At 42.2% G+C, this 13386-nt stretch overlaps 1 protein-coding gene across 3 annotated transcripts in view; it reads left to right on the forward strand.

Annotated features, from left to right (window-relative positions):
* The window catches only part of SRPX (sushi repeat containing protein X-linked), a 29721-nt gene extending 16543 nt beyond the window's left edge, over positions 1 to 13178 (forward strand). For all 3 annotated transcript variants that reach the window (XM_053386939.1, XM_053386943.1, XM_053386942.1), the window contains 8 exons: positions 1869 to 2060; positions 3370 to 3546; positions 6107 to 6233; positions 6639 to 6760; positions 8434 to 8613; positions 10656 to 10789; positions 10978 to 11099; positions 12651 to 13178. In XM_053386939.1, the coding sequence (XP_053242914.1) occupies positions 1869 to 2060; positions 3370 to 3546; positions 6107 to 6233; positions 6639 to 6760; positions 8434 to 8613; positions 10656 to 10789; positions 10978 to 11099; positions 12651 to 12831 (1235 nt within the window). In that variant the 3' untranslated portion in view covers positions 12832 to 13178. The remainder of the gene's footprint in view (positions 1 to 1868; positions 2061 to 3369; positions 3547 to 6106; positions 6234 to 6638; positions 6761 to 8433; positions 8614 to 10655; positions 10790 to 10977; positions 11100 to 12650) is intronic.
* Positions 13179 to 13386: the final 208 nt, after the last annotated feature.

Genomic DNA, 13386 nt, shown 5'->3' on the forward strand with positions numbered 1-13386 from the left:
AGTTGCACCATAGTAGGAGTGGAAGGCATCTTGCTGTGGCCCAGTGATCACAGACTATGTGGAGCTGCCTTTGCAGGTGGTTGAGAGATTTAATTCTAGTATTCAGCTGCCAGGCTGCAGACTGGAATTAGGTGCTGTCCCTGTATTATACCAGAGCTTCGTAGATTGCACTGGTTCAAACTGTTTCTGAACTCAGTTTTGAAGTATTAGGTTTTTTAAAAAACCCCACATATGATGTTGGGACCGAGGTATCTAAAAGGTTCCTTCTGCCTTCTACATTCTGCAAGTGACCTTAAGAATTCTATCTTGGCATAACTCCAAAGTTAGTAAGAATTTCATATGCCTGCATTATGTATTCCTGTAATGCTTTACTCCTTGCCTCCAGTCAGTTGAATATGTCATTTCTGTTTCAATATGCAGTAGAAGAGCATATCCAATGCATTTCAGAAGTTTTGAAAAAAAGGAGTCTCTGTGCTTGTGTCTATATATGTCAGGAATATATATTCTTTATTGAATAGGCTGCTAATGTCCCTTAATCTGGTACATCCATGCTTGTGTCTATAGTATCCTACCATTGGTATAAACAATGTGGTAAGTATTCTATCATTCCTCTGCAAGTGCAGAAATTTTACAGAGCAAATTCCACTAACCCAAAACTAGAGGTCTGCAGCCCATATTTTGGCTGGTAGGTTTCAATACATAGAATTTAGCACCACTACCCTGCTGCCATTCTACCTTGCAGCTGCCTAATCAGCAGACAATGGGATAATCTCCCTCATCTCCTGCCCCCATCCCTAGCACATACTTCCCCCATCACCCAACTCTCTCCTGCATGTGTGCCTTTTACTGTGACTCATTTTTAAAGGTGTCATTGAGCCTTGAAGAAAAAGGCTAATGAGATTCCTTTGCCTGGAGTAGTGTTTAAACTGAATTGCCTTGGCTGTATGTGCGTTGTGAAGCACATTAATTCATCAGTTTGGATGCTATGTGTAAGTTTTTGTCGCACACCCAGTATTACATTGTAGACCAGCCCCCTCTCTCCAGCGCTGCCCCCAGCCTTGATCTCCCTTCCTGATGCATACGCCATAGGCAGAGCCCCACTGCCTCAAGGACAGTGCAATATCGATTCACCACACATCAAATAAGACTTGGCTTAATAAGCAAGATTCCATTATTTGGGATAATCATTACTTCTAACTCTTGGACACAGAACTTAAAATCCAGCATTATTTTAAAAAATCATTTTAAGTAAATATATGAGCTATAACCAAACGGAATATAGTTTGGTTTCCTTTTGAGGAGAAAAAATAAACAAAATATCTAATAATTCTAACTGTCCACATGGTGGCAGGCTTAATCCGCAAGCAGAAAACTAAGGGGTCAGTGCTCATCCTCCCACTGCACCCGTGCTAGTCATTCCTTTGATTTTTAGTGGCTCAAGATTTGAACAGAAAATATAATTCACCTGCAACACATAGAAAGCAACTGCCTTTGGTGCTGTTACTTTGGAGGGAGTCTATAATCACCTTGCAGTCTACCTCTCTGTGTGTAATTTTATGTTCTTTTTCTTCCCAGTAAACTCTAGTCCAACACCACTTTTAAACGTCTGGGTTTTATCCAACAATGTGTATGCAGAACTCCATTCAAGCAAGGGGATTTCCTCTCCCCTTCACCCCCCCAAAAAAAATTGCTTTGGAGGGTTCCCCAACCCTCTGGCACAGATTTTGAAGGTTGCGGGGAGAGGAGAGGAAAGTTCCATTGCACGAACAGATGTCAGTTGTGCAAGTGGAATTGCAGCCTTAGATACAGTCCTGTATTATTGTGCATTTTCTTTTTCCTCTTATAAATGCACGTATGTCTTTCACCAGATACACCATGGTGCTCTCCTATCAAGGTGAAATACGGCTATGCCAGCTGCAGAAGCCCTCGCGGAGGGTATTATAAAAACGTCTTGGGAACGAGATGCGACATTCGTTGTCAGAAAGGCTATGAGCTGCACGGTCCCCAGGAGCTTATGTGTCAGTCAAACAAACGCTGGTCTGGCAAAGTTTTGTGCAAACGTGAGTTGATCATTACTTTGGCTCTCAGTTCAGTTGTTTCTGGCTAATCAGCCTATATCTACTAGAGAGGCAAGAGTTTTTTACACAGTAAAAATATTAACTCTCTTTCTCTATGCACTCTTAACAATGCTTTTTTTTTAAAAAAAGTTGCACATACAGAAAACATCCGCAAGGAGGTCACCAAGGACAATCTCCTACCCCGGTGTTAGGGAACCTGTGAGGTCTCAGTGGCGGAGAGCAGGCGGGGCTGGCGCGTGTCCCAGGGGTGGGGCGCCCAGCACAGGGGGGGCCAGCCACGATGGCACCCTGGGGACTGCGCTGCCAGGGGTAGGGCGCTCCCCCGCACTCCTCTTCCTCCGCCAGTGGGTCCTCCAGATGTTGTAGGACTCCCACTCTCACCAGCCCCACCCACTATAGGGTTGTAGAAATGCTAATATGTGAGCTCCTAACAGCCTCACCATCTAGTGTCTTAAAGCAGAATATTTTAAATACTTTTTTGGTAACAATATCCTTGCCAGGACAGCTAAATAAGACCCAGTTTTACGATATGGAAATACACTTCGTTGCCTTCAACCTCACCATTCCCAGGTAATCGAAAGCACAATTTACTCCCAAGTGTAAGATAGCAGCAAACAAAGCACACCTTGATAATGTCCCTTTTGTTGGGATCACTGTCCAACATAAGGCTGTCCACTTGAATTTTGGCAATTCCCTCTTCCCTGAGCATTTCCACAGCAGACCCGGTGGGGGAGGAAGAAGCAGGACTTCTCGCTTACTTTACCTTGCCTCAGTTTGTGTGTGCTCATGTTTTAAAGGCAATGGAGCCATTTCAAAGAGTAGTAAAGTACCTGCTGCATCCATTACTTTGGCAGAGGCAGAAGGTGTGTTTGCCAGGGGATTATTTCAGTGGTTATTTCTCTCTCTCATTGGCCCTGGGGGGGGGGGGAGAGAGAATAAGCCCACCAGTTCCAGGATTTTTTTGACCTTGCCTGGGAGCAACAGCTGGGCTTTGGATCATGCAGATTTAAGGCCTTCACTGACATGCCATCAGCTTTGGACTGGAAGATTGTTTCATGTTACATATACATTAACCATGATGAACACATGAGAGATGCAGGGTGAAGTATTGGAAAGGGACTCCACTAGTAGTGCATTGCTTTGAAAGCCCTCATATTTTATCAGTTAATCAACACTGGCATGCATTTGCTGTACTGCTTTTTGGTGAATAGGTATATCTTTGCATATAGTGCAAAGCTTTTTAAAAAAATATTCTCATTTGATTTTGGTTGGTTTTTCCCCCCCTCTGTAGAAAAACGTTGCCCAACCCTTTCAATGCCAGGTAACGGAGGATTCAAGTGTTTAGATGGTGCATATTATAACTCCAGGTGTGAGTATTATTGTTCGCCAGGATACCAATTAAAAGGAGACCGAATAGTACAATGTATGGATAACAAACTTTGGAGTGGACGACCAGCTTCTTGTGTTGGTAAGTGTGGCCTGGGAGGATGTGCAGAGATTGCCTACCGTAGCAGCACAACTGCTGCTTTGCAGTTATATTGCTGCAGCTAAAACAAGATTCAGAGCTCACCCATGGTCAGGGATGATGGGAGTTGTAGTCCAGCAGCACCTGGAGTTCACAGGTTCCCCAGCCCTGGGTTACAGAGTGTGTGTATAATGAGAGAGGGGTAGTGCATTGTTAGGGCTGGGGAGACCTGGGTTCAAATTCCCACTCAGCCATGAAGCTCACTCCACTGCGTTACTTTTGACCAGCTACTATTTTTTAATCCAGTCTACCTCAAAAGGTTGTTGCAAGGGTAAACAAAGGTGCATAAGAACCACGAGTTGCTACCCCTGAGCTCCTTGGAGGGTGAGATAAAAGTACCGGTAAACGAATTCTCTTTAAATAGCTTGACAGTGCGTTTGATAGTAGGTTATTTTCTCACAAACCTACCAGCCTGGCAGAACTGCAGTGCACACTTTTGCACTCTGAAAGTAAAGATGACACTAGCAGAAATGAACCATTTTATCATTTTATTTTTTTAAAAATCAGGGACACTTCAATGTCTGTTGTCTCCCGCTGATGCTCTTTGTGAAAATGTTTGTGAAACAGCATTGGAGGCTTTCTAGGATGACTTTGCTGAAATGGTGTCTCACTGTCTTTCATTTATTTTGTTTAATAGTTTCTCCTTATGTGGCTCAAATTAAATTTGTGGGTTTTTGTTTTGTTTTGTTACATTGCTGCAGATAAGAAATCCCAGTTGAGGAAGTTCCAATTAGTCATGACTTCTCACAGTTCTGCCCTCTCCACTACAAATTAATGGGAAGAGAGGGGCGTGTGTGTGTGCTTGTCTAGTGATTATCTCTAAGCAGTTAAAATGGCTTTAAACACTGTGGCCCAGCAAGAAGAGTTCACTGATCCATGAGTGCTTGGAGATGCAGTTCCTATAGTAACCAAAGTCTGGTGTCTTAAGTAGCTGAAATTAATAGTAATACAGGGAAACTATGGTCCTTTGCTGTAGGAGACTCATAAACATACAGTGGTACCTCAGGTTACATACGCTTCAGGTTACACACTCCACTAACCCAGAAATATTACCTCGGGTTAAGAACTTTGCTTCAGGATGAGAACAGAAATCGTGCTCCAGCAGCACAGCGGCAGCAGGAGGCCCCATTAGCTAAAATGGTGATTCAGGTTAAGAACAGTATCAGGTTAAGAACGGACCTCCGGAACGAATTAAGTACTTAACCCGAGGTAACACTGTATATCAGAAACACTGCATTTCCCAGGAATGTTTCCATTCCTTCTTTCATTTAATTTTGAGTATGCACATATTTAGGTAATGGCTTAAGCACCAAGAATTTGGGTCCTTTCACACACAATTGCTTTACCTGCAGAACTGCTTGTTCTCATCTGCATTGCAAGCAGCTTGCACTGACAATTTTGCACCAGCAGCTACTTGTCATTTTGCGTGTCCTTTCTCAGACTTCATTGAGAAGGGCTGCAGTTGTACAATGAACCACCACCTTCTGCTAATAGGAAGTGTACAAGAAGACTCCTTTGCAATGAACAGGGAACAGCTGCCCTGCGGTGGGAGAGCAATCAAGTGTACTGACTCTTTAATACTGCTTCATGCATTATATTTCTTCTCCTTCCTCTCCCCCCCGGCACGTATCATGGTCAAAAACACTATTTTTCTAGAAACAGAGGTGCTGGAACTCGCACCTTGTTCTGTTATAATGGCAATGACACCCACCTGAGAGGTGCCGGAACTGAGTTCTGTTGAGCTCCCCGAAAAAAAGCCCTGCTCAAAACATAATGCATTGGGAAGCCTGTGTCATTGGGCCCATATAGTAGGACCCAGCTCTTTGATACAGAACACTGTCAATAGCCTTACATTGCATTTAGGTGGCAAAATTCATACAAAATGTTTTTAGAGGTGTCTAGGTGAAGTTGCCTCTAAACATGCAAGTAGACCTTTTGCATTCAGAACTGCTCTCCAGAATAAAGTAGATCTTCAATCATTAGACTGCATCAATACACTGAAAAGTAATTTTTTATATGAAGTGGTTTTTTTGGAAAAACATCGGAAAGTTCTGGAGATTAGAGGAATTTTCAGCTGCATAAAAATGGAAGAAAATAACAAGGGGGGTGGTATGAAACCATTTCAGTGCTTTCCTGAGCTGCTTGCTTTTCATCTTAAGAAGATATCTTCTTTTTTCCAATAATCTCCATTTGGTGTTATTAATGTTGTGCCAGAGTCAATTTTAAGTGTCCTGGTAGCAGTTTGATGATTAACTTGTTGAAGATTATTTCTGCACTGTTTGCATTGCCTGCAGGAAATAGCTTAAACCAAGTGCAGCTGTGCTATTACAGTGCGGGATACACGTTCGCAACCCACAGTGTCCACAACCTGCAGCGGCGTGTCTGCACATGCGCAAAGAGCGATTTAGCGCTTCTGCATTTTGGCAGTCTGCAACCCAAAAAAATGCAACCTGAAGCATCTGTAACCCAAGGTATGACTGTATACCCGTGTGTTTATTTTCAGATATGGAGCCGCCTAGAATCCAATGCCCAAGTGTAAAGGAGAAAACGGCAGAGCCCAATAAACTGACAGCCAGAGTGTTCTGGGAAACCCCAGAGGGAAGGGACACTGCAGATGGCATTTTGACAGAGTGAGTGAAAATGTGTGAACTAACTAATGCATATAAAGACATGGGTTGGATTTAATACGCAGTCACTCCTGGAAATCTGTATGTGCCCACGGAACTTGTATTTCAAGTGTTCATGGTCTGTTTGGTACAGGCAGAGCAAATCCGGCTGCACAGGTGATTTCTGATTCAGGGGTTGTGCTTCAAGCAGTAAATCTACAGATAAACCTCCACAGGGACGTGTTTGTTCTTGGTTATATATGTAAGCATTCTGTTATATTTGCTGCCATTGGGGAATTTTGGAAAAGGATATATTGCACTGCTATAATCAGAGCTGCAAACTGAACATTAATCTAAATTGTATTCCCTAAAAGGTCCTGTCTCTGCAACAATAACAATTATTGTTTGCAACATTTTCTTTCTTTTTAGTGTTATTTTGAAAGGACTACCACCAGGATCACATTTTTCAGAGGGAGATCACAAGATCCACTACACTGTGTTTGACAGAGCTGGGAATAAGGGAACGTGCAGATTTTATGTTAAAGTTAAAGGTAAGAACATTTGCTGTTGGGGTTGGGGGAAGCACGGGCATCCAAGTTAGGCCCTATTTATGTATATCTTACCTGGAGCATGGCTGCTGTTGCTGCTGCTTTTGCAGTTTCTCTGATGGTATTTGGTGTATGTGATCTTCCTTAACCAGGTGGGTACAAGATGTAGACAATGCCAGGAGGTTGTGGCATCAGTCCATTATACTTCCTGATGTGGGAATATATGTAAAATCATATGCCTCTATTCAGTTTTCCTAAGCTAGGGATCTGCAAACTTGCCCCCACTTTGTATTTATTTATTTTTAGATGCCAGGTGAAAACTGCTCCCTTTTTGGGGGACATGCTTTTGGAGGCTGATAGGTGAAATAATTTCTGAGTTTTGATTGTTTTAATCTTTATTATGTGTTATATTTTGTGGTGCCTTAATTAGGTGTAAATCACCCTGTGACCATTTTCGTGAAGGGCATAATGGAAATATCTTAATAAGTACAGTGGTACCTCGGGTTAAGAACTTAGTTTGTTCTGGAGGGCTGTTCTTAACTGAAGTACCACTTCAGCTAATGGGGCCTCCTGCTGCTGCCATGCTGCCGGAGCACAATTTCTGTTCTCATCCTGAAGCAAAGTTCTTAACCTAAGGTACTAATTCTGGGTTAGCGGAGTCTCTAACCTGAAGCGTCTGTAACCCGAGGTACCACTGTAATTAAAACTATGTTCCACAGTTTTTGAAGATAGCTAGGCGAAAGGTGCCAAAAAGAGCCCTTGTGAATGGTTCCATCTTCACCAGTTTGAGTTCTACCAGGGTATGTCGCTGATAAGAGCGGCTACGAATAATTAGTGGAATGCCCTTGGTTTTAGTGTTGGAGGAAGCATTGCTTATGAAATGGCTTATACATATAGAATAGCCTGTCTGAGAGTTAGATGTTCAAGCTTAGTGACTGATGCGCAACTGGAATTGTGCACACTTTGTTACTGCTGCTGCTGCCATCACCCTTCACCAAATAGGGCATTTTGCAAAAATAAATAAATCCCAATACTGTTGTTAAAATCATAACATTAAAATCACAGAACCAACCAATAACAAAATTAGCACCACAAATGTACTGGGCTGTTTGGCACATAGCAATGCCTTCTGCAGAGTCTGGTTATGCAACAGCCCCTGCTTGGGCAGTGGAACAGAGCAGCCCCATTGCTATGTATACTTTGCTCCACTTGCTATGTATACTTTGGAAAAACAGGCAGAGAGCCAGGCCCACAGTTCTAGCTGTTGTGCCACTAAATAGCTCTTGGGGGAAGTCTTGTGCCACTGGAGGAAATTGGTAATACAGAGGTTATATTAGAAGCTATGGTGCCTGCATATTGCAGCAATTAGCATTATTCTGTGCATTAGCAATAAACTGTGCTAGGTCTAAACTCTGCCGTGTTGATGTAGCATAAGCTCAGGGCTATTAACAATATAAGGAATATCTGGCTATACTATGCATCAGTTAATATATGTGAATGACACACCTGTGTGTGTTAATGAATCTATATGTCAAACTGATTATAAAATCAAAAGGTGCTGATGTCTCTTGAAGGCTAAAAAAACCAAAACCCATACAATTGCATTTTCATTTCATAGAAGTGATGTATTAGGAGAGAAAATGAATCACTGAGTGCTCCTCATTTTGTGTTTACAGTCAGACGTTGCGGGAAACTGAATGCTCCAGAAAACGGCTACATAAAATGTTCTGGTGATGGGGATAATTATGGCGCAACCTGTGAATTTTCCTGCATTGGTGGATACGAATTGCAGGGAAGTCCAGCGCGAGTTTGTCAGTACAATTTAGGCTGGTCAGGAACAGAGCCAACCTGTACACGTATGTAATGAATCATTCCAGTAAAAGAGCAGCACATGGGGTGGCAGGATTGTGTGTATTGTGGGAAGACTTGCTTAGCACAAACATTGTAATTGTTCCACATGCTTCAACACTTGCAATTGTTCACTGGATTTTGGCTAGCAGGCTGTTTATGCAGGGTTAAGCAAATGAGATGTTGCTAATGAATAATGATCTGTGTTATAAAACTTACCTGTCTATTGAAGATGACATGAGATACAAATCTGTGGCTAAGCCTAAATGCGGTATTTTATTGTGTTAATGCCAATACATTTCTCACTTTTTCCAGAGGTGTTCAGTCACCCTGATCCACAGAAGCTTGTGGGAAGTTGCATAATTGCAGTGAGGCTTTTATGTTATTTCCTAATCACCAGTTTTATATTCCCCATTACAAGCTGTTTTAAAAAAGTCATATTCATGTTTAGAAACAGCTTGCAATGTAGCATTAGCAGGCAAGAGTGCTGGGGAGCTCTGCCTGGATGTGTAAAAGAAGCAGCTTTACTTAACACACACATTAAAGAGCTGTCTGTGCTACATCCATTATATACGGATTTCCTTTCTCTGGCTTGAGATTTCTTTGCATCTCTCTCCTGTTCTCATTCTATTGATCTCTTTCTCTTTCTTGATAGGAATTGATTACCAAACATCCGCCCACATTCTCCTGCCAACTCAAAACATGTGCAGATTTTGCAAAGTAGATACCACTTAGCATCTGGAAGAAGCAGTAATTTGTTGCAGGTTGTGAGTGAAAAGATTTAAGTGTGATTCTTTTCCTGTATTCTGGCTGCTAGATCCAAGATACTTGGCAAGATATGCATGCAGAGCACTTAAGTATTATGAACATCTGTATCATTAATGGCTAGCAGACTTCCTAAGAGCTGTGTGTACCAGGGAGGAGCCCAGGCCAGGCCCCAGGTTTAACCCTCAGCATGGCTAGCTAAAATATCTTAAAGGATAGGAAAAATCTTGCCTCAGATTCTGGAGAGGTGGTACCAGTAAGAGTAGAGAAACCTTTGATGAGCCAATGGTCTAACTCAGTAAAGGTATTCTCATAAGTTTAGAATGCGATGCACCAATATGCCAGTATAATGTTATAATATTTGGCATTACTTAATGTTGCATTCAGAGGTAGCATTCCGTCCAATCCCTAAAATTAGGACTGCCCAAATGTGTCCCAGTAATCACAGGCATTGCATGAAACAGGCTTCAAGGACCCCACTCACTCTGTGAGCCTGTGTGGTGTCAGGTCAAGACTTCTCTTGATTTAATCCTTGCCTTATTTGAATCTCTTGCATAGAGAAGAAGAGTACTTTTAACCAATCCGTTAAAGCAGAGATAGCAACATGTGGCCTTCTAGCTTCTGTTGGATCATAATTCCCATCACCCCTGATTTCATGGCTAGGTCTGATAGAAACTGGAGTCCTACAACATATGGAAGTTCACAGTTTGCCTGCCCATGTCAAAGTTTGCCTCATGAACTAATGACACAAATAGGTGGGGGGTTAGTTATTCAAAGTGAGTGCTTGTAATGTACATGCCACCACAAGCCCATTTTCAATAATCACCATGACATGTTTACATGCTAGTTTGAATGCTGGAAAAAATAACATCTCTGCAACACAATTATCTGCAGCAGAATTTGTCCAGATCCTCTACCAGAAATGAACAACAATGGTGCATTTCCTGAATTTATGCAAATTTCTGATAATCCAGAAAAGATCTAAGGCTATAACCCTTCAAAGCTTTATTTGGGAGTGAATTCAGTTGAAACCAGAGGGATTTGCTTATGTTTAAAATGCATAGGCTCAGGCTGCACATCTTGCTTTTGAGTTTTCTGTTGCTGTTAAGAATTGAGCTACCATTTAGAACCTTGGTGTTGAGTTGACAACATGCCTGATTCTTTAAAACTGCTCTGTCCCCTTTTGACTTCCATGACCAAATCAGTTGCCATTATCTCCAGCTGCTCAAGGTTGAAAACAGGTCTGTTATGATGATCATCATTGTCTTCTTGCTTGTAATTTCAGCCATGAACATTAATGTTGGTGTGAGGACCGCAGCAGCCCTCCTGGACCAGTTTTATGAGAAACGGAGGCTGCTCATTATATCCACTCCGACTGCAGCCAATTACTTCTATAGATTGCAACTGGGAATGCTGCAGGTGAGGCACAGCTCCACTTTAGCTCCCAAAATAGTGTAGATGAACCATGTCTTTAACAGTGCATTAACTTTTATGTCTCGAGAGTCCCTTGCATTACAGGACCATAATAATAAGCACACATTGCAGAAACTCCCATTACGATTAATCCACTTGATGTTTATCTCCAATTCATATCTTGATTACTTTAGCCAGCGCTGTGTGGTTTAGATCTCCGGCACGTGACCGTGATTGAGTTGGTTGGAGTCTATCCAGCACAGCTGGGAAGAATAGGCTTGAGACTGATGCCTCCTGCGCTGGCTTTGCAACTCAGGTAAATTAAAAACTCTCTGTTGATAATAATCCAGAATTGTTCCCCCATCCCAATATTGCCCTTTAATGTCTTGATTGCATTTTTAGGGAAGCACAATATTTGTTAAAAGCAATACTGAATGTGAGATTCCCTTGAGCAAACAGCATCCCTCAACAGAAATTCTGCATGAGTTGGAGAATATTTCTCAAGGAGACGTGGTGCAAATTCTATAGTCACCATGCAGTGTATAGAAAGAATATGCATGTTCTGATGTTTAATCTTGCAATCCATTTTTCTGAAGCAGAGCTCTGTCTTATACCAATTACTATGTCCAGCCCACATAAAAGCCTGGCTTTGTAGACTCAAAAGTTATATGATAAACAGGTACATTACCGTACATGCTTCTTCCATGGCAGCTGGGGGTGGAAATGCTGCTCTACTTATTACAGGTCTGGAGTCTACAGAAGATGCGCTTTTCCTATGCTTAGAGCTGTACAAATGGGATGTTCAAATTGCCACTATATCAGGGTGGCAAACCTCTGGCCCGCCGATGTTGCTGGAGTCTAACTCCAACATCAGGAGCGCCCCAGGTTAGCTACCTCTCCATTGCACAGTAAGGGGATCAGCTGCTTCATTCCACAATTGTCATAGCTCATATTGATAAACCAGGACATAATTGGCAGGATCATGCTATTGTCGAGTCCAAACCCTATTTCCACCTATTGCAAGGGGAACCAGTTGTTCTTCTACTTTTCCTCAGCACAGATGTGTTGCACAAGGTCAGTTTGCACTGTGTTTCAGAGTTAGGGTCTTTTCTGCTCATAGGAATGTAGTGGTCCCACTAAGCTGTACCAGTCATTTGAAAGAGTAGGGAAATGATGGAGTTTTTAGCACTCCATCAGTGGCTGGTGCTGCTTACTGTCAAGGTTGTAAAGAGGAAGTAGGGATGGTCAGCCTGCCCATCCCTAGTGATAAAAACAGAAGGCATAGTCCTTCTGAAAAAAACCAGTGCACAAAATCTTGAGCAGCTTTCATAGATGTAACATGATAACTTGTGCAAGATTGACTATAGCAGCTTTCATTCCAAGATTGGACAATTGTCTTTTTAATACATGCTTTAAAATTCACTGTCTAAATTGTATATTGACTGGCTGACTGTGGCTGAGAGTTCAGTTGTGCATAATCTTTCTTTGACTTTAAAAAATATCTGAAAAAGGGGGATTTTTCTTTCACATACTTCATTGCAATGGATAGTTATGGCCATACAGCAGCAGAGCATGTCTTCATGGTGCCCGGAGTGCAGGGAACACAACAGGGCAGGTATATGTCCTTCCAATCAGTTAGGATTGCAGTTAGGTTTGGACTGATTAGAAGGGTACCTGCTAGGCCCACGCTGCTTTGCGAAGCTGGTATGTGGGTTCGGACTTTCAAAGCAGCATGGGGCTGGCAGGGGCAGTATGAGGAGCAAAAGGTGCTCAGGGCAACGGCCTTTGCTATGCCTCTGTGACCATACATGTAATGTAGCTGCTTATTTTGAAAGCAAACCAACTGCTTCTCTCTTCATATTCTCAGGTTGTTGCTCCGCATTCCCCACTATAACTTCAATATGGTGGTGGTTGATAAACATGGTGTGGACAAAGAACGATATCCTTTCCCAGCGACTCCTGCTGAGCTCTTTGCTCTCATTGATACTTTCCCTTTGAGAAAAGAAGAAATGAAATTGCAAGCAGAAGCTGGCCAGTCCTGTCCCTGAGTCTGGATTGCAGCCATTCGCGTGGCGGTATGTTGCTGCCCTCCCTGCCCCTCCGGTGCTACTACACAAAGCATGGTATTATGGAAGTCACTGATGTACAGATTTTTTTTTAAAAAAATGAATGTATGTTTGTGTTTAGCTTTGTGTGTGTGTTGTGGAGCTTCCTTTATTTAGCGTTTTACATAATGCCTCTTCACTATCTCCAGAGATTTCTAAGAAAATCTATAGAAGAGAATGAAAATATCAAATTACCTTGGTTAGGTTTCCAGGAATGCCTTTGAACGTTGCTCCCTGTGTAAATGTTTCCTTTTCTTTTTACAGATCTTTAATAAAGATGTTGTTTTGCAGTTTATGGTTTTAATCTTAAGCATTTGGGTATGGAGTAACTACAGACAGTGCTAAAGCGTTATATCTAAGATACTCCCAAGGAAAGGAGAATTATGTCTTGATTATCAAACTTCATTTGGCAAAGTTTATAATTAGTACCTGCAGCTTCTCTTTTCTGGCTATACTCCTTTATTCTGGGGCAGGGCATAAAGCAGGAATTGCAGCCTG

The sequence above is a fragment of the Podarcis raffonei genome, chromosome 4, assembly GCF_027172205.1.
Source record: "Podarcis raffonei isolate rPodRaf1 chromosome 4, rPodRaf1.pri, whole genome shotgun sequence".
In the NCBI taxonomy this organism is placed as follows: Eukaryota; Metazoa; Chordata; class Lepidosauria; order Squamata; family Lacertidae; genus Podarcis; species Podarcis raffonei.